Genomic DNA, 26,704 nt, shown 5'->3' with positions numbered 1-26,704 from the left:
TGAGTGGCAGATCCACACAGTGCTGGAATCAGGGCCTGAGCTCTAATCTTATTACTTGCCCCCCCCCCCCCACTCCCTGTGTGCTCTTTTCACGAAGTGGGATGTGCATCCCGACCTACCCCGCAGGACTGGTGAGATCGGAAATGGGGCAGGGTGGGGGCTGGCTGGGGGCTCACTCTTCCCTCCTTTTCTCCCCTGCAGCAGGCCAAGGAGCTGATCGCTAAGTGAGTAGACCTGAGGGGTGGACGGGTGGGAAAGGGCTCTCGGCTCTCTCCTTCTGGGGAGGGGCTTGAGGACTCCAGCTGAGCTGGGGGCCCCTGGTAGGGTCGGGGCGATGTCGAAGGTGGAGCTGGCGGGAAGGCCAGAGCCGGGCTACGAGAGCATGGAGCAGTTCTCAGTGAGCGTGGAGCACGTGGCCGACATGCTGCGGACCATCGACTTCCAGCCGGGTGAGGCGGGAATAAGGGAGGGCGGCGCGCTCTCACCCTCGGGACGGGGCGGAGGCGGGCGGGACGCCGGAAGAGCCTAGGTTCTGCCTCACCAGGCCTGTTTCCACCCAGGAGCTGGCGGGGATGAAGACGAGGAGGAGACGGCCTTGGACACTGAGGAGGGCAGCGCAGGCCCCGAGGAAGACCGGCCGGACGGGCCGGAAGGTGAGAACCGGGCAGACGGGCTCCCGCGCTCCGGGCCGGTGCACCAGGACTGCGCACGGAGCGCCCCTGGCGGCGGGAGCGCACGCTCGCTCTCCACGCGGGTCCCTCCCCGGGGTTTGCAGACCCGGCTGGCTACGCCGCGAAGAAAGCCCGCGGGGAGCTGGGCTTCGTTCGGAGCACCCCGCCCACCCGGCTTTCTTTCTCGGTCCCAGGCCTGCACTGACTCGGAGCATCTGCGCGCAGGCCACCGGGCCACCAGCCGGCGCCCCTCCCCGCCCTACCCCGGGAGAGGGTCTCAATAAAGGACTCTTGCGTCCCAGGCCCGTATCTCCTTTCGCTGCCCACTCCCCCAGTCTGCCTTCACAGGCCACCATTCTATCCTTTTCGGTGTTATCCCGACCGACTCGTGCGCCCAGAGCCCCGAGGGCAGTGCTGCGCGTGGGTGGCGGTGCCGTTCGGAACCTGGGCGCACGCGGGGAGGCCGAGGGAGCCTGGACCCTAGGAGCCTGGCTGAAAGCTTTTGTCCCCAAGCCCCCCCACCCCGTGGCATTCCTGCCATGGGGTCCCACCGTACTATGGTTGTTCGCGCCCGCGACAGAAGCCAGACGCTCTTCGACACCTTTTTTTTTTTTCTTCAGCACTTTTATTAAAAATAACCACGCAGTGTTCAGGGTGTCGCCGAGCCACGCTCCACAGCGCGGCGGAGCCAGTTCTGGCCGCAGCCGCTCCGCCCGAGGGAGGGAAGAAAGGGTCGCTCCTGTGGTCCCAGGCCGGGCCGGTCACTTGCCCACCGAGTCGAATATGATGCGGTTCTGCTCGGCGCGCTCCCGCTGGCTCTGAGTCCGTGCCAGCTCCAGCAGGGTCCGTAGCAGGTGGAAAGTGAGGTCGATGGACAGTGGAGGGTCGTCCCGTCGCAGCCGCTCGCCGCCTGCCGCGGCCGCCCACCGGCGCGGGAAGCGCTCCGCCAACAGCAAGAGGAGCGCTCGGGCTCCGCCGCCCTGGTTCCGTGCCCCTGGGCTCCACCGCAGATTTGGATCCTGGACCCCGGCCTCCGCCACCGCCGCGGGGCTCTGCTGGCTGCTCCCGAGGTGCGGCTGTGCCAGGAGCAGTAGCGCCACCAGCAGCGCCTCGCGTCCCTTGGGCCTCATGGTGCCGCCTGCCCTAGACACACAGGAGCAGCACAGGGTGAGGTGCGCTGGGGCAGCCGCAGGTGGCGCGAGCCCATTCCCGCGCACGTCCAGCGCCCTGGCCGGGACCCCGCAGCTGCTGCCCAGCGCCCACCGCCAGTGCGTCAGCTCCAAGCGCCATGGCCAGTCCAGCACTACATCTCCCTTCCTCCATCCCTCTCCCCCCCCCCCCCGGCGGGTCGAGAAGGGTGGGCTGAGCACAGTCCCTGGTACTGAGGGAGTCTGGATCGTCGTTCCAAGCTACTCACACGTAGTCAGCGTCTGCCCGGTGCTAGGCGGAGCTACAGTCTCCGTCCCTCGGGGCTGGCTGAGTTCGCCTTGGGGAGCACGGGGTCTGTCCCGGGACTGCTGCCATCCTTATATAGTACCAGGACAGCTCCGACTGACGTCAGCGCAGAACATGCACTGATTGTGGAAGCAGTGCCCGCCGCCGCTTCGAGTCCAGCAGTTTCGAGCCCCCAGAGGGGCGCCTCCAGACACTAGGCTCCGTGTTCCTGGGGCCAGTGTTGGAAGTAGCATTGCATGCAGGAGACGCCGGATGCACCATAACGATTGCTTGGGGATGCATAGTCCTCCCCCCATACAGAACTGCCAACGGTGACCAGTGTGTCCCTAGACAAAGCAAGTCGCGGGTTTCCGCTTCTTTGCCAGGAAAAGGAGTGGAACCGTGGAGCTGTCCGTGGTGCTGACACTATTTGCTGCCAAAGAAACCTGCCAGAATCTGAGAGAACCCAGTGCTGCTTGGACTCAGTCTCTAAGCCTATCAGGTCCCCAAACTGAGGGGATCAGGAGTGTGCTTGCTGGTACTCCGCCAACACTATGAGACCCACACAAAGGCCCCTCCATAACTAGTCTTCCAGGGTTCTTATTGAAGATCCAGAATCTAAATTCTATAGGAGTCTGAGTGCACACAGCATAAAAGGATCTCTAAATAGGGTGTGGTGGTGCATGCCTGTAATCCTAGCACTCAGGAGGCAGAGGAAGGAGGATCTCAGTGAGTTTGAGGACACCCTGAGACTCCATAGTGAATTCTAGATCAGCCTCAGCTAGAGCAAAACCCTATCTTGAAAAACAAAACAAACAAAAAAGGGATCTCTGGCTTTCAGACACCAGAAGGGCAGCTTATTTGTTTCTAACTTTGTCAAAGTGGTAGCTTATCATAGGTCAGTTTTTTCTTCTGAGAATCATAGATAACAATATAAGACCTTTGACTATCTAGTTAAGATCACTAGATAGGAACTGAGGAAATTTGGGTTCAAGTCCCTACTCTGCCCCAACTCATGATGTGGACAGGGCACCTCGATGTCCTCATAAAAGAAGGCCAAGCTTGAAGGGCCCATATTTCTTTCTAGCTTTAGACAGCTTTGTAGTTTTCTTCTGAGTCGTACCTATGACTCAGATTACATCCTTAGTAACATATTTACTGAGTCATCTATAAGAGTTTGACAAGGTCCCCCAAACTACTAGGACAGTGAAAAGTCAGAGTAACAGATGTGTTGGGCTAGGGATGTAGCTCAGTGGTACAGTGCTTGCCTAGTACGCACAAGGCTGAGCTTGATCCCCAGCTCTGCAAACAAACAACAATAAAAATAAATAAATAAAAGAGATGTGTCTATGGAAAGTGGAGATAAGTGGATAAAGTTGGAAAGGTCATATGAGTCTGCAAATATTGATGGAGTACTACTGGCTGGTGGGAATAAGACTACTGTCATGCAGCACAATGATCTTTCAGCCAAGGATGGACAAAATATCTTATAGTGGCCCAATATAATTATAAAGAAGCCAAAAAAAATCTCATCATGTAAGTGACATGCTAGTCATAGCTCAATGCATTGTTCAAGTGTTTGTGGTGAGGCTGATGAAAACAAACCCATGCTGCCAGCATAAAAGCACAGCAGATATGATTATGTGCAATGAATGAAACTAGATAAAAAGTTTACTATAAAACGGTCTGCCACATATGCTGGCACGAAGATGATAAGCACGTTTGTATCAAGAGGCCATGTTGAATGACTGACCTAGAACACCAACGTTTGTGTAATTACACTCTGTGATGTACACAAATGACAAAATTGCCTAAGGGTATAATTCTCAGAATGGGTCCCCACCAGTAAGTGCTGAGTGATTGTGTCATAAAGCTCGTAGTGATTTCAAAAGCAGTTTACATTTTAGAAATGGAATGTGTTATTTCAGAGTGTTAATCTCATTAAGCTCTGACCAGCAAGGAAACCAATGTGCCCACTTTGAGGAGGTTGTCTGACCATTCCAGGGTTCATCATTGTAAGATGAAGTCAGTGGAGTAAGGCAGGCTTAGGGCTGATGTGCCTTCCAGGATAGGTAAGAGTTCCAGACAACAGCAACACACTGGACAACAGCCAACCTAAGGAACAGAAATGCTACTGTGAAGAGGAAGAATGAGATGGCAGAGATGGGGCAGGCTGGGGAATAGTCAGGGGAGGGCTTACTCTGAGAATTCCAGATCTGGATGTCTTTCCTTCAGCCCCTATAGAGGAACTGTGTGGCTGAGACAGAAGACAGTCAGCTCAGTTATGGTGGTACCCCAGAGCTCTGCCTTCCAGATGAAAACCAAAAGCTTAAACAGCGCCAGCAGCTCTCTTGTCATTCATACCCGTCCTGGACTTCCCTCTAAATATATTTATCCATCTTCTACCAGCTGAGATTCTATCTTCCAAGTATATGCTTCATAGTATTTTATATATATATATATATAATTTTTTATTCTTTTTCCTTTCTGTTTTGATAGGTCCTTACGTAGCCCAGACTGGCTGTGAACTCAATATAGCTAAAGATGGTCTTGAACTCCTGTTCTTCCTGTCTCTGCATCTTGAATAGTAGGATTACAGGTAGCTGACACTATTCTCAGTCTCTTTCTTTCTTTCTTTCCTTCTTTCTTTCTTTCTTTCTTTCTTTCTTTCTTTCTTTCTTTCTTTCTTTCTTTCTTTCTTTCTTATTTATTTATTTTCTAGGTAGGGTCTTGTTCTAGCCCAGGCTGACATGGATTCACTATTTCACTATGTAGTCTCAGGTTAGCCCCAAACTCACAGCAATTCTATCTCTACCTCTCAAGTGCTACCATGCCCAGCTCTGTATTATTTATTGTTTTTTGAGGTAGGGTCTCACTCTAGCCCAAGATGACCTAAAATTCACTATGTAGTGGCCTCAAACTCACAGCAATCCTCCTCCCTTTGCATTGCAAGTACTGGGATTAAAGGCATGTGCCACCAGATTCTGCTTGCTTTTCTTTTTTGGAAGCAGGGTCTCACTCTAGCCCAGACTGACCTGGAACTCATTCTGTAGCCCAAGTGGACTCAAACTCAATAGTGACCCTCCTACCTCAGCTTCTTGAGCACTGGAATTAAAGGCATGAGCCATCGTGCCTGGCTAAGTTCTTTTATTTTCTAGCATGTGTGTGCAGTATGTGTGGTGTATGCATATGTGTGTGGCCTGTGCACTGAGGCCAGAGAAAAACATCAGGTGTTCTCCTCTGTCACTCTTCTGTTTTCTCTGAGACAGTCTCTCACTGAGCTTGGAAATCCCTGCTTTTCAGTAAGACTGGCTGAGCAGGAAACTCCAGCAAGCCTGTCTTTATCACTCTCAACACCGGGAATACCAGCCATGCCCAGCTTTCTACATAGGTGCTATGTACAGATCAAATGCAGACTCTCATGCTTGAACATCAAGCACTCTTACTCCCTTAGCCATCTCCCTAGCCCCTATTTTAAAATTTTTGAGTCAGGGTCTCATGTAACCCAGGGTGGCCTTGAATTCAATAAGTAGGTGAGGGTGACCTTGAAATTCCTGGTCCTCCTGTTTCTTCATCTCCCCAGTACTGTGGTTATGGGCATAGGCTACCAGAGGCAGCCTGCCTTCTTTATGTTTTTAATAATTTTTATTTAGATTATTTTTTTACTTATTTTTTAAAAAATTATTTGTGTATTTATTTGAGAGAGAATGGGTGTGTCAGGCCTTCCAGCCATTGCAAATGAACTCCAGATGCATGCACCACTATGTGCATCTGGTTTACGTGGGTACTGGGGAATCAAACCTGGGTTCTTAAGCTTTGCAGACAAGTGCCTTAAATGCTAAGCTATCCCTCAAGCCCAAATAGTCTATTTACTTATTTGAGAGACAGAGAAAACGCAAATGGGTGCGCCAGGGCCTCTAGCCACTGCAAATGAACTCCAGACGCATGTGCTGCCTTGTGCATCTGACTTATGTGGGTATTGGGGAATCAAACCTGGGTCCTTAGGCTTCACAGGCAAGCACCTTAACAGCTAAGCCATCCCTCTAGGCTCACTCCATGTTTTGTGTTTTTTTTTTTTGAGGTAGGGTTTCACTCTAGCTCAGCATGACCTAAAATTTACTATGTAGTCTCAGGGTGGCCTTGAACTCATGGTGATCCTCCTACCTCTGCCTCCCAAGGGTTGGGATTAAAGGCGTGCACCACCATGCCTGGCACTCTTTCTTTTTTTTAAATTGTAAATCAGCAATATTCTTTTTTACCAGGACAAAATGCTTCACAGTGAACTAACCATGATGAGGTTCCTATTTAGCCTTTTGAGCCTACTTTCTGCCTAACCTAAGATGCCATTGTACCACAGCCAGGGAAATGTCCTTGTAGATAAGCCACCAAATATGGAGAGTTCAAACAGGAAGGAAACAAGGGTTGTGTGAGCAGAAGCCTCCCAAGGGAGGACAGGCTCTGTGAAGGCTCAGAAGTTTGGGACGAAATACTTGGGAGTCTGAGGATCTCTGACTGGGGCAGAGTATGCTGGCTGGAGGTCTAAAATAGGTCAAGGTTGAAATAAGAATCATTTTTGTCCCCAACTGTTGATAACAGAGGGTCAGGGGAAGTAATCTATCATACCTGTAATGCAGGGGGACTAGGTAGAAGTTGGCTAACTGCACAGCAGGCCAGAGCTACAAGGACAGAAAGTAAAGGTCAGTGGCTACCTCCCCCATCAGACCCGCAGACTGCCCTGCCTGGCCCAGCCCCAACTTCTGCACACAAGAAAAGGATGAAAGCGGGTGCTTTCCTGAGCATAGCACCCATGTGAGGAATGAGAGAACAGTCCTAACAGAGGGATTTCTGTGCGAAGAGGACCCCAACCAACCACAGACAGTTGAAAGCAGAGCTCTTACATAGTAGTTGGTGATAAGGGCATCAGGATAGTCCTGAGGAGACAGAAAAGAAACAATTAACACTTGCATGTACAAGGATCTCCCCCTTCCCAGTACAAAGATCACACATGGGTTTCTGTTCCAAGAGCACACCCCAGCCCCAAACTACTCTTGACTCCTTTGGGACCCTCCTTGCATGTGTCACCTGTCTGCCTCCTTCCGCTGAGGCTGCCATCCAGAAACTCACTCACCCTCTGTAGTTTGGCCCAATTGTCCTGGGCTGACAATCCACTGAGCGTCCCTACCAGTGGGAGAAAGCAGCCTAGAAAACATGGCGCAAAAGCTCCCTAGGGAAGATAAATAAAAACTCTGTGAGCATCCCATGATGACCCCTAACCAGACTCATTCTTCCCAACTTTCTTTGCATTCACTTACTTGATCTAACAACATCTTCTTTAGCGCATCTACCTTGGTGGTGCCAGGGATGATTCGGTCCAAAACCTTGTACCAGCCTCCTACTACAGGGCCCTGAAAGTAAATCCAACAGTGCAACAGGATGCAGTGATGGGGCACTTGGCTTTTATGTCACAAATCTTCTCCCTCAAGTTTCAGAAACCAGATGCCAGGGAAGGCAAACCCGAAGCCAAAGAATCAGGGCAGGCTAGCTTAGGTGTGAGGCCAGTGTAAAGTACAGGAGGGCAAAGAATGAACACCACTCTCCAGAGCATTGCAGCCCACTTCCAGCAGAACTTACCACAAAGCCACAGCCCAGGGATATCATGATCAGGGTCCGGCCTGTCTGGTGTTCCCGGAGACCCCGCCTCTCCACCAGCTGCTGTGAGATAATGTCACCTAGGCCCATCAGGGACCCTGTTTAGGGTACACAGATGTTGTCAGGACATCCCCCAAAAGGAAAGTTTGCTAACCAGATGAGGCTCTGGCACTCTGAGCCCCACAGCTTCATTCTGGCAAGTGACCAGCTTCTTCTGCTGCCTTAAAGCCCTCTGTTCCTTAAGGACACCTCATGTGTATCCTGTCAGAAACTGGGATTAGTCAGGTCTGGTGGTAAATGCCTGGAATTCCAGTATCAGGAGACAGACATAGGAGGCCTGTAGAGAGCTTATGAGTGTGCAGTTAGCATGGCTGAGCTACACAGGGAGTTTCAGGCCAGGCTGGGCTATATAGCAAGACCATATTTATTAGCCAAAAAAAAAAAAAAAAAGAGGTAGTGGTGAGGTATGCCTTTAATCCCAGCACTCTGGAGACAGAGGTAGGAAGATTGCTATGAGTTTGAGGCCAGCCTGGGACTACAGAGTGAATTCCAGGTCAGCCTGGGCTAGAGTGAGACCCTACCTTAAACCACGCCCCCAAATAAAAATGGTAGGGGAAGGGAAAGAGGGAGGAAAGAAGGGAGGGAGGGAAACTGGGATGAAAAGGCCAGAGTCTAAGAGCTGTGCATTAAAGGTAAAGGGAAGTCAAATCTGAAACTGCAGATAAAAGGAAAATTTAAAGTCCAGGGTTGAGAACTATGGACTATCAGAGATGAAGGACCTCCCAGAACATTTCATCCAAACTCTTATTCAAGAAATGTGGAAATGAATGTCCAGTATTTCATATAACCAATGAGTATGGAGCCATGGCAAGAGCCAGGTAGCATAACTCCTAGATGTTGTTCCTTCAAGAACACCACACTATGACCAGGTCATGGGTAGTACAGTAAGGAATGTAGTTTCTTTTCCTCTAGTGCATTGCAAGACTCTGGCCAATGTCCTTTACGTTGGCCTTGAAAATGGCTAACTCTTTTTTCTGAAACATCAGTGCACAAGTGAGCCAGGAAGGAAGGTGATTCATTGGGTTGGTAAGTCACCACAAGGAAGAGTCCTGACCACCTGTTTAAATAAGAAGACAGACCCAGGGGCTGGAGAGATGGCTTAGTGGTTAAGCACTTGCCTGTGAAGCCTAAGGACCCCAGTTCCAGGCTCAATTCCCCAGTAGCCACATAAGCCAGATGCACTAGGTGGTGCATGCATTTAGAGTTCATTTGCAGTGGTGGGAGTCCTTGATGCAGCCATTTTCTCCCTCCCTCTCTCTCTGTCTGCCTCTTTCTCTGTATGTCACTCTCAAATAAATAAATAAAAAATAAAAAAAGAAGACAAACCCAGGCCCCCTTCACATCCTCAAGGTTGAGCTGGCAATAGGATTAGAACCATCCTACTACCACTCCCCCATACCTTTGCACTTGCTTCCTATCCCCTAACCACACAGACACTTAGCTACAAGCAGCCCTGATCAGACATTCACGCCCCAAAGCCAAGATGGAATCTGAACTGTCACTATTGACAGAGTCTCAAATTAGTCACAGTGGTATGATGTTTTCTAGAAAACATAGGGCCTTTTGGAAGTGACCCTCTGATCTCCAGCATGCCTATCCATCTCACTGAATAATGAGAGTCCCCTCTAGCCCCGAAGCCAACACTGTCCTCATGCCCTCAATTAGCACTGGACAAACACATCCTTCAACCCTATTTCTTGGTCTGGAGCTGGCTCTGACGTCCATGTGGGCTGCCTACTCACAGCTCTGCTCTTCCCCTGCATCCTCTGCACAGCGCTGCCCCACAGCAGCCTAGTCAGAGGCAGCTGGGGAAAGCTGGAAGCTAGGTCTACTGATGAGCATCCTGGGTCACCTGAGCTGCTTGGGCACTCCCAGCACACCCATCAAGGCAGTTCTGTCTCACTTGTCCTGAAACTCACATAGTGGTTCTCTCCAAAACAGTCAGACATGGGCAAAGGTAGAATCCTTGACACTTCTGTTCTATTCTCTACCACACCTAAGTGAGTCCTTCTTAGCAGGTGCTCAGAAAATAAAAATGTCAAACATACAGCCCCAAGCAACAGGACTGCTAGGGAAAGGGCATGAAGAACTTTAAGCTTAACTTGAAGAATGTGTCAAGAGCAAGGTATGCAGACCACAGGGAGCCCAGACAATTAACATTTACTTCCCTAGACTCTACTATCCAAAATGGGGCCACCGCATCACTCCCAGGGAGAAGAGGAATGACTGCAACCATATATAAAGGGAGAAGCAACCACAAGAAGGCTGAAGGGACTAAATAGTCTGACAGTCCATTTTGATCAGATGGGTAGTTGACAAAGGACTCTCACATTTAATCCTCACAAAAGGCCTGGGAGGTAGATATAGCCACATGTCTGTCTAATGATAAGGAAACAATCTTCTTTTAAACGTTGAGTTTATTTTTAAAGACTTTTTTATTTTTGTTTACTTATTTATTAGAGACAGACAGGGGGTCAGGGAGAGAGAAAGTGAGAATGGGCGTGCCAGGGCTTCTACCCACTGCAAACGAACTCCAGACGCATACGCCACCATGGGCATCTGGCTTACATGGGACCTGGAGAATCGAACCTGGGTCCTTAGGCTTTGCAGGCAAATGCCTTAACCACTAAGCCATCTCTCCAGCCCACGAAAGAATCTTTGATAGATGAGGTGACCTAGCAAAGAGCAGAATTGGGACCAATCAAGATAAGGGAGCAAGGAGGTCAGAACCTTCTCAGCACAGAGACTGGCTCAGAGGCTATGGGCTACCCGAGGTTTCTGCCCAAGCATGGTTGTAAAGGGCCCTTATATCAAAGATACTTCCTGGCTGGGCATGGTAGCCCATCATACTTGTAATCCCAGATCTTGGGAGGCAGAGATAGAAGGATCAGCTCAAGCTTGAGACTAGCCTAATCAACATAGTGAGTGCCAGAACTACTACACAGGAAGGGAATGGAGAAAAGCTAATAAAAACTAAAGATGTAGGGCTGGGTGCAGTGGCACATGCCTTTAATCCCAGCACAGGCAGAGGTAGGAGGATTACCGAGAGTTTAAGGCCACCCTGAGACTACATAGTGAATTCCAGGTCAGCCTGACAGAGAGTGAGACCCTACCTCAAAAAACTTAAAAAACAAACAAATAAATAAACAAAAACCAAAAAAAAACTAAAGATACAGGGCTGGAGAGATGGCTTAGCAGTTAAGGCACTGGCCTGCAAAGCCAAAGGATCCAGGTTCCATTCCCTAGGATCCACATAATCCAAACACACAAGATGTTATATGTGTCTGGAGTTTGCAATGACTGGAGGCCCTGGTATGCCCATTCTCTCTCTCTCTTTCAAATAAATAAATAAAAATAAGTATTTTTAAAAAACTAAAGATGCTATAAATAAATTATATGGGCAGGCACTTCTTTGTTACCTAATTAAAAATATAAAAAACGAGAAGCTGGGTGTGGTGGTATATGCCTTTTAATCCCAGCACTTGGAAAGCTGAGGTAGGAGGATCACCATAAGTTCAAGGCCACTCTGATACCACATACTGAATTCCAGGTCAGCTTGGGCTTGTGTGAGGCCCTACTTTGAAAACCAAAAGAAAGAGAGAGAGAGATTGAGTAGAGAGAGTGAGTGCGTTCTGGCAGGGTGGATAAAGCTATAACCAGAAGCCATACGTTGTTACCAGGAGTGGGATGTCCCCCAATGAGATGTTGCTCAGGGAGGCTTCTAAGGCCCCCAAAACATAACAAGCTATTGCCAATGTTCTTGGTTGCCCAGCAGAACTAGATAGTAAGAGTCTCTTGCTAAAGACTCCACATGCTTGAGCTGCAGGTCACTGAGAAATCAATCAGAAACTAAGCAGAAGCCACCTTCTGCTGACTAGCTGTTCTAGTGCTGCAAAATGTCATGTGTCCTAGTGGGAGACAAAAGTCATCAGGAGCAAGCTACACAACTGTCCAGCCAGAAAAGATGTGCTCACTGCTACAATAGTGGCATAGCTGTTATGGGAGTAACCAACTGCTCTCTGACTGGATTTGAAGCTTTGTTCCACAGTACAGAATTCATGTCTGATATTGAAAATCTAGTTAAGAGCCTCTGGCTGGGAAGGTCATAAGCTCTACATGGGAAATACTACTACTATCTGGCTAAATGGGCATATTATGCCCACCAAATCGCCCTCTATTTGTGTTTATGCCTATCTATTAATGCTATTATTATATAATAGATATGCCTATCTATTAATATCAGTTTGTGTTAGAAAAGCATTTTTTAATATTTATTTATTTAAGAGAGAGACAGGCAGTGAAAGAGAGAGAGAATGGGCATGCCAGGGCCTCTAGCCACTGCAAATCAGACACATGTGCTACCTTGTGCATCTGCCTTATGTGGATACTGGAGAATCAAACCTGGGTCCTTTGGCTTTGCAGGCAAGCACCTTAACCACTAAGCCATCTATCCAGCCCCAAGAAAAGAATTTTTCAGATGGTGGTGATCACTGAGATTTAAAACATCAAAATGCTGAATGAGGTATCTGTCACACCCTCCAAGTCTCAGGGCTATTATGGAACAGCTAGCAGAAAGACAAGAGCCAAAGAATGGAGAGGAGTGCTTTGGAATGCTGTTTACCACACATAAATAGTGGTAGTATTTATGACCTTGCAGTAGCTGTCATTACCTGCACAAGACTTGCAGAATACTGTTGTCATGGAAGAGGGAAGATATATATATATATATATATCACATCAAAATAGAAGATGGAGCCAGGCGTGGTGGCACATGCCTTTAATCCCAGCACTAGGGAGGCAGAGGTAGGAGGATCACTGAGAGTTCGAGGCCACCTTGAGACTATGTAGTGAATTCCAGGTCAGCCCGGGCTACAGCGGGATCCTACCTCAAAAAAAAAAAAAAAAAAGTTTTTAAGGGCTGGAGAGATGGCGTAGTGGTTAAGCCACATGCCTGTGACACCTAAGAACCCAGGTGTGATTCTCCAGGTTCCACATAAACCAGATGTACATGGTGACACATACATCTGGAGTTTGTTTGTAGTGACTAGAGGTCCTAGCATGCCCATTCTCACTCGCTCTCTCCCCCACCCCTCTCTCTATCTCTAACAAAGAAATAAATCTTTAAAAAATCTTTAAAAATAAAAAAGTTTTTAAAAAATATATACTAGGGGCTGGAGAAATGGCTTAGTGGTTGAGGTGCTTGCCTGCAAAGCCAAAGGACCCAGGTTCAATTCCCCAGGACCCACATAAGCCAGATGCACAAGGGGTGCACACATCTGGAGTTTGTTTACAGCAGCTGGAGGCCCTGGTATACCCATTCATTCTCTGTCTCTCTCTCTCTCTCTCTCTCTCTCTCTCTCTCTCTCTCTCTCTCTCTCGCAAATAAAAAATATATATACACTTGGGGCTAGAGAGATGGCTTAGCAGTTAAGGTGATTGCCTGCAAAGCCAAAAGGCTAAGGTTTGATTCCCCAGAATCCATGTAATCCAGATACACAACAGGACACAGGTGTCTGAAGTTCATTTGCAGTGGCTGGAAGCCCTGGCATGCCCATTCCCTCTTTCTCTCAAATAAACAAAAATATTTTAAGAAAAAAGAGATACACTCATATACTTTCTGTCTCTATTTTTTAATTTTTTTTAAATTTGGGGGCTAGGCGTGGTTGTGCATGCCTTTAATCCCAGCATTCAGGTGGCAGAGGTAGGTGGATTGCTATGAGTTTGAGGCCACCCTGAGACTACAGAGTGAATTCCAGGTCAGGGTGGGCTACAATGAGACCCCCTCAAAAAAAAACAACAAAAAAGTTGGGGGGCTGCACAGATGGCTTAGCGGTTATAGCTCTTGCCTGTGGAGCCTAGGGACCCGGGTTCAATTCCCTAGTATCCACACAGACCAGATGTACAGGGTGGCACATGTGCCTAGAGTACATTTGCAGTGGCTGGAGGCCCTTTGCCCATTCTTTTTCTTTTTCTTTTCTTTTTTTTTTTTTTTTTTGGTTTTTTGAGGTAGAGTCTCACTCTAGCCCAGGCTGACCTGAAATTCACTATGGAGTCTCAGGGTGGCCGCGAACTCACGGCGATCCTCCTACCTCTGCCTCCCGAGTGCTGGGATTAAAGGCGTGCGCCACCACGCCCGGCTCCATTCTCTTTTTCTATCTGCCTCTTCCTCTCTCTCTCTCAAGTAAATAAATATATAAAAATATTTCTAAAAACTTTTTTATTTGAGGGCCGGGCATGGTGGTATATGCCTTTAATCCCAGAACTCAGGGGCAGAGGTAGAAGGATTGCTGTGAGTTCAAGGCCACCCTGAAACTACATAGTGAATTCCAGGTCAGCCTGGGCTATAGTAAAACCCTAAAGGGAAAAACAAACAAACAAAGTTATTTGAAAGAGAGAGAATGGATATGCCAGGGCCTCCAGCCATTACAAACAAACTCCAGATGTATGGGCCACCTTGTGCATCTTGCTTTACATGGGTACTGGGGAATCAAACCTGGATCCTTTGGCTTTGCAGGCAAGCACCTTAACCACAAAGCCATCTCTTCAGCCCTCTGTCTTTTTTTAAAATATTTTTATTTATTTATTTATTTGAGAGTGATAGAGAGAGAGAGAGAGAGAGAGAGAGAGAGAGAGAGGCAGATAGAGAGACAGAGAGAGAATGGGCGCACCAGGGCTTCCAGCCACTGCAAACGAACTCCAGACTTGTGCACCCCTTGTGCGTTTGGCTAACATGGGTCCTGGGGAATCAAGCCTCGAACCGGGATCCTTAGGCTTAACAGGCAAGCGCTTAACCACTAAGCCATCTCCCCAGCCCAAGCCCTCTGTCTTTACTAACCCAAATTTTATCACTTCTTTTCCTTGCCACCTGTAGGACAGGCATCCTGGGAAAGAAAACAGTCAGAGAAGTATGTGATTTCTCTCTTCATAACATGTCAACAGTCATACAAGCTAAAGGCAGACCTGGAATGAAAACCTGAGCCCTCACTCCCTGACCTTGGAAGCCTGTGGACACTGAGAAAGATGAATTCTAGCCAGGCATAGTGGCACATGCCTTTAATCTCAGCACTTGGGAGGCAGAGGTAGGAAGATTGCTGTGAGTTTAAGGCCAGCCTGGGCTACAGCAAAACCCTGTCTCAAGGGGTGCACCGTCTGGAGTTTGCAGTGGCTGGAAGCTCTGGCATGCCCATTCTCTCCCCCTCTCTCTCTCTGTCTCCCCCCCTCTCTCTCTGTCTGTAGCTCCCAAATAAATAAATAAAATAAACAAATATTAAAAAAACAAACAAAACAAAACAAAAACCTTGAATGCTAGGCCCCCAGCTGCCCACCTCATGGTTGAAGCAGCTCATCAGTGCGTGGGCAGGAGAGGTGGGGCAGAGCTCTGTAGCGCTGGCCATCCTCTGCTTATTTCAGGTAGAACAGCACCGGAAGTTGACTCTCAGCCCACAATTAAGGCCACTAGACCTGCAGCAACTCCAGGATTGCCTAACACTTTGGTCTAAGACAAGAATAAGGCCTGATTCCTGATGCCCAAGTAACCCTCCAGCAGAGAAGATTCAAACATTCAAACTCTTCATCCTGCATTCTCCAGCCCACAGCCAAACCTCCCCATGATCTGGGAGGTGTCCTGGGCATACTGGGTCAGACTGGATCATAGTACTCTGCCTGCCCTCTTCCTGGACTTGGGAGTTGGGACTGCAGGTCTGCGCACATGCAGTGCCCAAACTCCTGACAAGATAGGGCAAGGGGCTGCTGAGCAGTGGTGCCCCAAAGACAGGCTGGGCACAGAGCCCAGAGAGCAAGCACTGGTGCGAGTGTGACATCATGCCCCTGGGTAGGTGCCAGTTCTCATTCCGTCACTGCCCACTAGATCCAGGGGGCAGGAGAAGAGGAGCCCGTCTCTGGGCACAGATCTATTTGAGACTAACCCCTGTCCACTAATGGAAAAGTCCCAAGTTTCTCAACCTCTTCTAAGGCATGAATGGGAGTAAATTCCCTTCTTTGGGTATTTTGTTCCTCCATTAGGTTTTGGATAGAGTCTTGTGTATAAGTAAGAAAGTGTTAGCTGGCTGTGGTGGCACACACCTTTAATCCCAGTACTTAGGAGGCAGAGGTTGTGGGATCACTGTGAGTTCAAGGCCAGCCTGGGACGAAAAAGTGAGTTCCAGGTTAGCCTCAGCTAGAGTGAGACCCTACCCTGAAAAGGGAAAAGGAAGTGTTAATGGAAGATGAGAAGACAGAGGAGCATGAAGTGTCTTCCTCGAACAAGAAGTAGGCCCTTGAGCACAGGAGGCTGAATGTGTACATTGATACTTACAGGCAATGGGCCAGCAACACTGGCAACCAGAAGCTTCCTAACCCACTTAGGAGCTTGGTCTGACCCAGGGTCCAGGGGGAGCTGAAGCTCAACAGAAAGCAGGAAGCACATCACCTCAGATGGGTTTGAATGCTTGCCTCATACCTGCCCTTACCCATCCTACTGAGAGAAAATGAGATGAAGTGGATGGTTCTGCAGCTTGCCAGGCATCTAAGCCCAGACTAGCTGGACCTGTACCACGCCAGTAGCGTCAGGTGTCAGGCAGAGCAGCTGGCTCTATCACTGACCAGGTGTAGCCTATGTCAATGTCATTCCCACTCTTGCCCTAGTTTCCTTTCCCATAGTAGCAGGGGGCCAGAATGGGTGGTCTCCAAGGCCTGTTGGGCTCTCATACCCTGCCTTAATTTAGGCTTCAGGGAAATCAGTATCTACAAGAGTTCAGCTGCTCCCAAAGTAGGACCAGAATGTGCTACAATGGATGGAGCTGGGCCCTGGGCCCACTGGAGATTGGAAGAGCCCTCCAGAAAGGAAAGGAAAAAGCTGACTCAGACTCTGCAGAACAGTCAACCTTTCCCCAGGCTGACTTGTTTGTGACTCTGGCTTGGCCCAAAACTGGTATATTAGACACTTCCGTTGAACCATTTCAGGTCCTGATTCATGGGTCTTGTGCTTTAAATAAGATTGCAGTTCAAGCTAACAGACCCTTGCTTCATGTCCATCACATCAGGGGCTCACAGTGGACATTTGCAGTGACTATACATGTGCAGTATGTTAGTAGAGGGGAGTCAGCATTTCCAGGGGTGAAACTTTGACCAAATGTGGGATGGGAACTGGTCTCTAGAAATGACTGTTCATTTTACAAAGCATTGCAAATAACTTATTGATCAGTTCCAAGGAATGGAGCCACGAGTAGCCCTTAAGAATGACCAGTTAAAGCTGGGCGTGGTGGCGCATGCCTTTAATCCCAGCACTTGGGATGCAGAGGTTAGGAGAATCGCCGTGAGTTTGAGGACACCCTAAGACTAGATAGTGAATTCCAGGTCAGCCTGGGCTAGAATGAAAACCTACCACGAAAAGCTAAAGAAAAAAAAAAGTGACCAGTTTAGGGGTGGGAGAGATGGCTCAGAAGTTAAAGGCATGTGCTTGCAAAATCTGTTAGCCTGGGTTCAACTCCTCAGCCAGTACCCATGTAAAGCCAGATACATTCACTATATGGTGCATGTGTTTGGAGTTCATCTGCAGTGGCTAGAGGCCCTGGCACACCTATTTTCTGTCTTTCTTTTCTCTCTCTACCTTTTTCTCTCTCTCTCAAATATATATATATATATATTTTATAAGTGGCACAGGACAGGCATGGTGGTTCATATCTTTAACTCTTGTTTTTGTTTTTTTGAGGTAGGGTCTCACTCTAACCCAGGCTGAACTGATATTCACTATGTAGTTTCAGGATGGTCTCAAACTCACAACGATCCTCCTACCTCAGCCTCTCAAGTACTAAAGGTATGTGTAGTAAGGTGTGGTGGCACACACCTTTAATCCCAGCATTCCAGGTCAGCCTGGGCTATAGCAAGACCCTACTTTGGGAAAAAAAAAAAAAAAAATTTAAGTGGTGCAATTGCATCTGGTGTTTGTTTGAAGTGGCAAAAGACTTTGGTGTGAGGGCTAAAGAGATAGCTCAGTGGTTAAGGCGCTTGCTTTCAAAGCCTAATGACCTGTGTTCGACTCCCTAGTACCCACATAAAGCCAGATGCAAAGTGTTACATCCATCTAGAGTTAGTTTCAGCTGGAGGTGCTGGCACACCCGTTTTTCTCTCTGTCTCTCTTCTCTCTCTCTCTCTCTCTCTGCTTGCAGATAATTTTTTTTAAAAGGTCCTGTTGTACACATGTGCATACACACATCCAAATAAATAAAAATAATTTTTAAAAAGTGATTAGTTTGATAATGCACCCTTATACTGATTCTCCCTTTCCCCCTCCATGAGATTAGTTCCTATCCTGCAAATAAGATTCAGGCTCTGGGCCGGGCGTGGTGGCGCACGCCTTTAATCCCAGCACTGGGGAGGCAGAGGTAGGAGGATCTCCGAGAGTTCGAGGCCACCCTGAGACTACATAGTGAATTCCAGGTCAGCCTGAGCCAGAGTGAGACCCTACCTCGAAAAACCAAAAAAAAAAAAAAAAAAAAAAGATTCAGGCTCTGATATTTGGAAATAAAGGCTAAAATACTACCCATGAGGTAGGCTTGGTGGTACATGCCTGTAAGTTCAGTACTTGGGAGGCTACAGGAGGAGAACTGCTACAAGTTTAAGGCCAGCCTGGGATACATCATGAGTTTGAGGCCGGCCTGGACTATACTAGACCATAACAAAAAATATTAAGATACTGAGCCTGGTGTGGTGGCTTATACCTAAACTCCCAGAACTTGGGAGACTGAGATAGGAGAGCTGCCAGTGACTTCCAGGACAGCCTGGAATAAAGTGAGACCCTACCTCAAAAATAAAACTAACTGCTGAACATGGTGGTGCACACCTTTAATCCTAGCACTTGGGAGGCAGAGGTAAGAGGATCACCATGAGTTCGAGGCCACCCTGAGACTATACAGTAAATTCCAGGCCAGCCTGGGCTAGGGTGAGATCCTACCTCAAAAAACCAAAACCAGGGCTAAAGGGATGGCTTAGCAGTTAAGGCATTTGGCTGCAAAGCCAAAAGACCCAGGTTCGATTCCCCAGGACCCATGTAAGCCAGATACAAAAGGGGTGCACATGTCTGAAGTTTGTTTGTAGTTGCTGGAGCCCTTGTGTGCCTATTCTCTCTCTCCCTCTCTCCCTTCTTCTCTTTGTCAAATAAATAAAAATAAAATATTTTTGAAAACCACCTACATAAGACCATCATAATAGGAGGAAAAGATCGTGGCATCAAAATAAAAGAGAGACTGATTGAGAGGGGGAGGGGATATGATGGAGAGTGGAGTTTCAAAGGGAAAAGTGGAGGGAGGGAGAGAATTACCATGGGATATTGTTTACAATCATGGAAGCTGCCAATTAAAAAATCGAAGAAAAAATTAGCTTATTAAAAAAAAAAACCAAAACCAAAACAAAATGAAACTAACCAAGCTGGTAGTGGCACTCATCTTTAAACCCAGCACTGGGGATGCAGAGGTAAGAGGCCATGAGTTCGAGGCCAGCCTGAGACTATACAGTCAATTCCAGGTCAGCCTGAGCTACAGTGAGACCCTACTTTAAAATAAAATAGTAATTATATATATATTTTTTAATTTTTATTTATTTATTTGAGAACGACAGACACAGAGAGAAGGACAGATAGAGGGAGAGAGAGAATGGGCGCGCCAGGGCTTCCAGCCTCTGCAAATGAACTCCAGACGCGTGCACCCCCTTGTGCATCTGGCTAACGTGGGACCTGGGGAACCGAGCCTCGAACTGGGGTCCTTAGGCTTCACAGGCAAGCGCTTAACCGCTAAGCCATCTCTCTAGCCCAGTAATTGTATTTTAAAAAAAATAAACAAAACTAACCAAATTAAAGGATCCCTATCTATGTTTAGATTTATGGAAAGTGGAGCAAACTCAACCCACACACCACTATAAAAGGAAGAGCTTGGGACTGGAGAGATGGGTTAGCAGTTAAGGTATTTGCCTGCTATGCCTGAGGACCCAGGTTCAATTCCCCAGTGCACCCATAAGCCAGATGCACATGGTGGTACATATAGGTGGTACTTTGATTCAGGTGTCCCCCATAAACTTAGGTGTTCTAAATGCTAGGTTCCCAGCTGATGGAAATTTGGGAATTAATGCCTCCTGGAGGAAGTGTATTGTTGGGGGCAGGCTTATGTGTGTTATAGCCAGTTTCCCCTTGCCAGTGTTTGGCACACCCTCCTGTTGCTGTGGTCCACCTTATGTTGGCCAGGGGGTGATGTCCACCCTCTCTCTGCTCATGCCATAGTTTTCCCCTGTCATTATGGAGCTTCCCCTTGAGCCTGTAAGCCAAAACAATTCTCTTTCACAGAAGGTGCTCTTGGTTGGGTGATTTCTACCCTACCAACAATGTGAACCGGACTACAACAATATATGTGGTTTGTTTGCAGTGGCTACAAGCCCTGGTACATCTATTATCTCTTTCTCTCTCCTCCTATATCTTTCTCTCTCAAATAAATAAATAAATAAAGTATTTTTTTAAAAGAAGAGCTTAAGCTAGAAAGATGACTCACTGGTTAAAGGCAGTTGCTAGCAAAGCCTGATGACCCATGCTTGATTCCCCAGTGCCCTCATAAAGCCAGACGCACAAAGTGGTGTGTACATCTGGAGTTTGTTGCACTGGCAGAAGGTCTGGGTGCACCATGCCCACTCTCTCAAATAAGTAAAAACAGCCAGGTGTTGTGGTGCATACCTTTAATCCCAGCACTTGGGAGCCAGAGGTAGGAGAATTACTGTGAGTTCAAGGACACCCTGAGAATACACAGTGAATTCCAGGTTAGCCTGGGCTAGAGTGAGACCTGACCTAGAAGAACAAAAAAAGAAAAAAAAGAGAGAAAGAAAGAAAACAAGTACAAAAGAAGGCTGGGGCAAATTGCTCAATGGTAGAGTGCTTGGCTTCAATCCTCAGTAAATAAATAAGATTCCAAATTGTGTTCTCAGAGATAATTCCTGTAACTGACCTTGTAAGTTCTAAATGAGGAAACTGAGGCCCAAAAAGGTTTATTAACTTGCCTGATTAGGCAGCTACTAAGTGCTATGCTCTGAGATTCAAATCTTGGTCTTTTAACTCCAAGTCTGAAATCTCTATTCTGCTTTCCAGTGTGATGAGGTATCCCATGGGACCTTAGTAACAACTGTGCTGAAGATCGGAAATGGCTCAGTGAGCTACATCTACTTTCCCTGCCTTGTTTGTAGGTTTGTTCAAATACCCCGAGAGCAAGAAAGGGAAAGTCCAAGAAGAGTGCTGGGTTATAGGTTGCTTCAGGGCCAAAACAGGGGGTCAGCAGTCTCAAGAAGAATGTAGGTGAGACAAAAGGACGCTAGCTCAGATGGACCAGAACCCCCACTTAGCCACATTTCTATACTTGGGCTCCTTAGCAATTTAGTTCCTGCTGCTGTCAGCTACTGATCCTTAGGGTAGGAAAAGACAGACAAGGAACATTCATCCCTTTCTATTCCTGATGGCCACAAGGGGGAACCTTCCATCTGGCAGTTAGGGGCCCTAGGGAATCAGAGGCTAGGCAAAGAGCCAGGGGTGTTCATTCCCATCACAGCCATACAGTCCAGCATGAGTCACCACACACGCAGCCAGGTGAGTCATACAAGCGGATGGACACTCTGAGGACAAGACAAAAGGTGGCTGGGCACAGGCAGCTAAAGAGGGGCCATTACTAGTGCTGATGTAGGACCATTCTTTAAAAGATCTCTATTCTAGCCTATCTTTCTGTAGTGCCCCTCTCCCTCAGAAGCCCACGGTCCTCATTGGACTCTAGGGTACTCTAAACATAGGCAAGATCTATGCCTATAACTTGATGACCCTTTGCACTGCTTAGATGGCCAGAGGCCTGCTGATGCTTCCCTGTCCAATTCCCTTGCATTGGCTAGCCTGCAAAATCAAGATGGTAATAAATGCAGGGCATTGCCTGGAAGTACTTTAAGGTTGCTATAACCCATGGACTTGGGAGTGAAAAGCCACTGGTTAGTATACTGTTTGAGGATATACACATATTCCATAGGTAATAAACTAAGAAAAGCAAAAGAACGAGATAAGAAAATCTCAGCAAGGTGATAATATCAGACTTTGGCAGTTGAGACAGAGGGGGTACTTCAAGTTTGCAGCCAGCTTGGGCTACAAGAGTAAGACTCTTGTCTCAAAACAAAACAATCAAAAAAAAGGGGGGGGGCAATTTCAGCCAGGTGTGGGGGTGCACACTTTATATATATTTTATTATTATTATTATTATATTTATTTACTTTTGGTTTTTGAGGTAGGCTCTCCCGGAATTCACTATGTAGTCTCAGGGTGGCCTCAAACTGAGTAATCCTCCTACCTCTGCCTCCCAAGCACTGGGCAAAGACATGCACCACCACGCCTGGCCTTTTAATTTATTTTATAACTTAATTTTTATTTATTTATTTAAGAGAGAGAGAGAGAAGCAGAGACAGGAAGAGAGAGAATGGGTGCACCAGGGCCTCCAGCCACTGCAAACGAACTCCAGATGCATGTGCCCCTTGTGCATCTGGTTTATGTGGGTCCTGGGGAATTGAACCTGGGTCCTTTGGCTTTGCAGGCAAATTACTTAACCACTAAGCCATCTCTCCAGCCCCACATATTTTCTTGCTTTATCTTTACCTATTTATTTGACAGCGACAGGCAGAGAAAGAGAGACAGAAATAATGGACACACCAGGGCCTCCAGCCACTGTAAATGAACTCCAGATGCATGCACCATCTTGTGCATCTGGCTTACGTGGTACTAGGGCATTGAGCCTCAAATCGGGGTCCTTATGCTTCACAGGCAAGCGTTTAAATGCTAAGCCATCTTTCCAGCCCAAGTGCACACTTTTTAATCCCAACACCCAGGAGGCAGAGGTAGGAGGATGGGCATGAGTTTGAGACCAGCCTGAGACTACATAGTGAATTCCAGGTAAGCCCTACTTCAAAAAACCACAACCCCCAAAAAAGGTAATTTCTTGGGATATATATGTATTAGGGAGAGGTGCTCAAGGGGTCTCAAAGCTGGGCACCTATTTAAACACATTCTTTTAAAAACTATTTTATTTATTTATTTGAGAGACAGCAAGAGGAAGATGCAGATAGAAAAAGAGAATGGGCACGTCGGGGCCAACAGCCACTGCAAATGAACTACAGACACATGTGCCCCCTTCTACTTCTGGCTTATGTGGGTCCTGGGGAACTGAACCAGTGTCCTTTGGTTTTGCAGGCAAACACCTTAAGTGCTAAGCCATCTCCCCAGCCCCATGTTCTGCTTTAATATTATTTAAACTGCAGATTCATGTCTACTTGGCACATTTCACAATAAAATACACTAAGAAAAACAAACTGGAGTAAGTTTTGGCTTCAGCACTGGTTAGGTGAGTAATCTAATGTATATTCAAGTAATCCTAACTCACTCACATTTGTGGGCTCCTATAAGATAATTGCCAGTCTCAGAACTCCTTTCCCACTCCCAACTGGCCTGAAACTGAAGCTTTTCTTCAAAGGGCTCTGCTTTCCCCAGGGACCCAGACAATCTGGCTCCTAGTTCCCACAGGCTAGCCCCCTCGTGCCCCAATGGGCATAAAAGCTCTTCTGCCACAAGCTTCTCTCTCTCTATTCTATTTACCTTCTTGTCCAGGTGCACATTTTCCTTGCCTGCTGCCTGCCCACATATGCACCCATTTCATTCTTTCTCTTATTTCTCTCTCACCCTTTCCATTTCTGGATTGTCCCCTTCCTGCAACGACAGGCTGGGCAGGCACTGTATACTTACCTGCAGGCCAGCCCAGCCCTGTCTCTTAAAACAATAGCACTACTATAACTGGGGGAAATTAATAAAGTACTTTTTTTCTTTTATTTATTTTTATTTTGAGAAAGATCCAGACAGAATGAGAACAACAGGGCCTTTAGCCACTGCAAACTCCTGACGCATGTGCCACCTTGTGCAGCTGGCTTATATGGGTTCTGAGGAATTGAACCTAGGTCCTTTGGCTTTGCAACCAAGTACCTTAACCGCTAATCCATTTCTCCAGGCCTCTTTCTTTCTTTCCGTCCTTTTTGGGAATCGAATCTGCGTCCGTAGGCTTTACAGATAAGCGCCTTAACCTCTTAACCAGCACTTGGGAGGCCAAGAGATATGAGGATCGCTATGAGTTCAAGGCCAGCCTGGACTAGTGTGAGACCCTACCTTGAAAACTACAGAATAAAACACTAAATAGTATCAAGAAATGAGGGTCCTGGTGTGATCCTCTCTGTTCAAACCCAGTCTGCTCTGGTCCCATCTTGGCCTAAGGGACACTCACCAGCGGTCAGGACCTGGACTTTCCACGGATGGGCAGCCAGGGCCCTCTGATATGCCCGCCAGAGTACCATGCCTCCTGTCAAGCCAAGAGGAGAAGGTCACTCCCACTGCCTCTCCCCCAGTGAAAATCACGCCTGACATCCCCTGAGCCCATTCCCTCTCCCCACTTCCAATGTCTGAAAGGGTCAGAGGCCTCCGAATGGGCACTCATGTCACACGATCGCTTTACACAACTGAATTAGAGGTAGGCTGGGGACAGCTATGGACCCCCAGGGACAGTCATCTGCCACCCCACCGCTGGTTCTGAAGCAAAGCTTTCTGGAAGCTCCCAGTTGGCACACACTCGGAGTCTGGGTCCCTCGGAAGTGGGCACGGTCTTCCCCCAGATTCCAACTCGACTGGAACTAAATCTCATCCTCCCCAGTGCAACTAGTCGCCGGAAACAAAGCCCGACATGGACCGGGCATGGAGCGGTCACCTGCGTTGCGGGCGCTCACGGCGATCAGCGCAGCGGTGACCGAGGAACTACTCACCGAGGCGCAGCTGCGCGCGAGGCAGCCTCCCACGTGACCAGAGCTGGCCCAGGGACTTCCGCTCCAAGCCCCGCCCCTTCCCCGCCGCTGGCTGTGCTCCTGGCCGTCAGGGGAGCGGAAGGGGCTTGAACCGCGTGGTCAACTCTTTCGTGGACCATGCCAGCCTCGCCGTGGAGCCTGGCCTCTGCCGCCCTGGCCCTTGTCTCTCGTGCCCACGCCGTCCACCAGGAAAGACCGCCACTCTGCCCGCCTACACAAGCTGGCTCCGGTCTGGAAGTCCTAGTGCCTCGGAGGAGTCTGAAAGCCATGTGCTAGTGTAGTGCACGCGGCTGTTTACCTCTACAGTGTTCCGTAACCTCGACTAATCACTACTTAGCTCAATGCTTTGTCTACAATGCCCCCTTTAGGAATGCCGCACAGGGCTGGGGAGATGGGTCAACATCCATGGAGTGAGACCGCAAGGGACGCTTGTGGTTGCTGCAGCAGAAGACCCCATCTAAGTAGACGAAGAACGAGATTGTCCCCTTACCTCCACATGCATGTAATGTACACGAACACGCGCCCAACCTTTGATGGGAAGTCCAGGCGTCACTAAGCCTCGTAAGGGTATGTGCTGCCTCAGTATCACTAGAATTTATTTCATCTGTAAAACGAGGTTGCAATTTTTCACAGAGCTCCTCCGTTCCAGTTCTAGGGGATGTACAAGGAAGAGGGAGCAACCAAAGGGGATGGAGGTATACTCCCAGGGCCTTCTTAAACTGTCTGAAAACCAGGACGCCAGATTTAATCCTCTTCTGGCAGTTAATACTCGAAGCTTCCGTGAATACAGTAACACATCTTTTCTACAACATCCTTACATCAGGTTGGCAGCCCTCGTGTTATCTCCAAAAGGCCTAACTTTCCACCTGCCTGCCTCATTTACTCAATTCTTTTATGATTAAGGAAAAATCCTGTCACAATTACTGGAGAAAGTAAGGATCTATGAGAATTCAGTCCCATATTTAACTAGGAGTTCCTATAAACAAAATACCATGCCCCTTAAAGGAGTGAATTTACACTAATAAATATGCTAGGCCAAAGTGGTAAATTGGAAAGTTGTATTTTAAAGCAGGACTGAATTCAAATCCCAGTACGAGAATATAGTAGTCACATGACCTTGTTCTCAGAACCTTAATATTACATAAAATGGCAATACCTACCTCAGAGACTCAGTTCTAAAGGCAAAGCACCCAAAAATAGACCAAGTGCTTAATATTGTTCCTCTTTCCCTGCCTTCCTTCTTTGGAACACATGGGAAAACCACTAGGGAAATCTGGGAACCTTCTTACTAGAAATACACATTTGAGCTGGGATTCTTTTGGGATGGTGGTAGAGGAATGAACCCTGAATCTTACATACCTCTACCACTGAGCTACACCCCCAGCCCTGAGATGAGATCTTGAAGGATGACCAGGATTTTGGTGGTAACACACACACAGAGTAAGCAGCAGCTAAGCAAAGACATAAAAATAAAGGATGGAAGGCAAGTGAAGGAATAAGAAAAAAAATCGGAACACACATTTCCTTGGGAGTTGGGATTCGAGCTGACTCAGGCAGCCCACACCAACTACAGCCTCAACCATTCATTGCCAGGCCTGTCCTTTCCACTGTTGGGAACAGAAAATGGGCTACTGCAGTGTCAAGGAGTTGCTCTGCAGGATGAGCCAAGCTTCTCTACAATTGAAGGCTATATATATAATATAATTTTTTTTTTTTTTTGGTTTTTTTGAGGTAAGGTCTCACTCTGGTCCAGGCAGACCTGGAATTCAGTATGTAGTCTCAGGGTAGCCTCGAACTCATGCCAATCCTACCTCTGCCTCCTAAATCCTGGGATTAAAGGTGTGTGCCACCACGCCTGGCTGAAGGCACTTCTTTATTAATCAGCTCAAACAGCAAACCTGAACCTGACAGCGTGAGCCGAGTCACACTTAAATGGCGCAGTGCTTGGCCCCTTTGCACCAAGCGTTATCCTGCTGGGCTTCCTCCAGGTCTGATTT

At 47.8% G+C, this 26,704-nt stretch overlaps 3 protein-coding genes across 6 annotated transcripts in view; 1 reads left to right on the top strand and 2 right to left on the bottom strand.

Moving 5' to 3' along the window:
* The window catches only part of Trim54 (tripartite motif containing 54), a 30,654-nt gene extending 29,708 nt beyond the window's left edge, over nucleotides 1–946 (top strand). Inside the window, exons 6-9 of the mRNA XM_045150808.1 lie at nucleotides 202–224; nucleotides 325–449; nucleotides 561–653; nucleotides 866–946. Coding sequence (XP_045006743.1) covers nucleotides 202–224; nucleotides 325–449; nucleotides 561–653; nucleotides 866–876 — 252 coding nt within the window. The 3' untranslated portion in view covers nucleotides 877–946. The remainder of the gene's footprint in view (nucleotides 1–201; nucleotides 225–324; nucleotides 450–560; nucleotides 654–865) is intronic.
* A 345-nt stretch (nucleotides 947–1,291) lies between these two features.
* Ucn (urocortin) lies at nucleotides 1,292–3,603 on the bottom strand. 2 transcript variants are annotated; one of them, XM_045150734.1, is made up of 2 exons: nucleotides 2,089–3,603; nucleotides 1,292–1,814 (listed from the first exon to the last, which is right to left on the bottom strand). In XM_045150734.1, the coding sequence occupies exon 2, from the start codon at nucleotides 1,799–1,801 to the stop codon at nucleotides 1,433–1,435; it is 369 nt and encodes a 122-aa protein (XP_045006669.1). In that variant the 5' UTR covers nucleotides 1,802–1,814; nucleotides 2,089–3,603; the 3' UTR covers nucleotides 1,292–1,432. The 2 variants fall into 2 exon arrangements, with proteins under 2 accessions (XP_045006669.1, XP_004669434.1); XM_004669377.2 differs by having other exon boundaries at nucleotides 1,292–1,809.
* Nucleotides 3,604–3,984: 381 nt separating this feature from the next.
* On the bottom strand, nucleotides 3,985–24,706 carry Mpv17 (mitochondrial inner membrane protein MPV17). 3 transcript variants are annotated; one of them, XM_045150732.1, is made up of 8 exons: nucleotides 24,669–24,706; nucleotides 24,137–24,211; nucleotides 7,737–7,852; nucleotides 7,418–7,510; nucleotides 7,234–7,329; nucleotides 7,004–7,036; nucleotides 6,729–6,781; nucleotides 3,985–4,220 (listed from the first exon to the last, which is right to left on the bottom strand). In XM_045150732.1, the coding sequence occupies exons 2-8, from the start codon at nucleotides 24,204–24,206 to the stop codon at nucleotides 4,151–4,153; spliced, it is 531 nt and encodes a 176-aa protein (XP_045006667.1). In that variant the 5' UTR covers nucleotides 24,207–24,211; nucleotides 24,669–24,706; the 3' UTR covers nucleotides 3,985–4,150. The 3 variants fall into 3 exon arrangements, with proteins under 3 accessions (XP_045006667.1, XP_004669435.2, XP_045006668.1); XM_004669378.2 differs by having other exon boundaries at nucleotides 24,614–24,677; XM_045150733.1 differs by lacking the exon at nucleotides 6,729–6,781 and having other exon boundaries at nucleotides 24,614–24,677.
* Between the last annotated feature and the right edge of the window lie 1,998 nt (nucleotides 24,707–26,704).

The sequence above is a fragment of the Jaculus jaculus genome, chromosome 5, assembly GCF_020740685.1.
Source record: "Jaculus jaculus isolate mJacJac1 chromosome 5, mJacJac1.mat.Y.cur, whole genome shotgun sequence".
Classification (NCBI taxonomy): domain Eukaryota; kingdom Metazoa; phylum Chordata; class Mammalia; order Rodentia; family Dipodidae; genus Jaculus; species Jaculus jaculus.
Note: the sequence above shows the minus strand (reverse complement) of the source record. Positions and strands in the feature narration are given on the sequence as shown.

Excerpts from the sequence above, each read along its gene's own strand:
- Ucn (XM_045150734.1), bottom strand. The coding sequence starts at position 1,801 with ATGAGGCCCAAGGGACGCGAGGCGCTGCTGGTGGCGCTACTGCTCCTG.
- Mpv17 (XM_045150732.1), bottom strand. The coding sequence starts at position 24,206 with ATGGTACTCTGGCGGGCATATCAGAGGGCCCTGGCTGCCCATCCGTGG. Across the intron at positions 7,330-7,417 it reads AGAAGATGTTGTTAGATCAA|GGAGCTTTTGCGCCATGTTT; the intron begins GTAAGTGAATGC and ends TATCTTCCCTAG. Across the intron at positions 7,037-7,233 it reads ATTGGGCCAAACTACAGAGG|GACTATCCTGATGCCCTTAT; the intron begins GTGAGTGAGTTT and ends CTGTCTCCTCAG.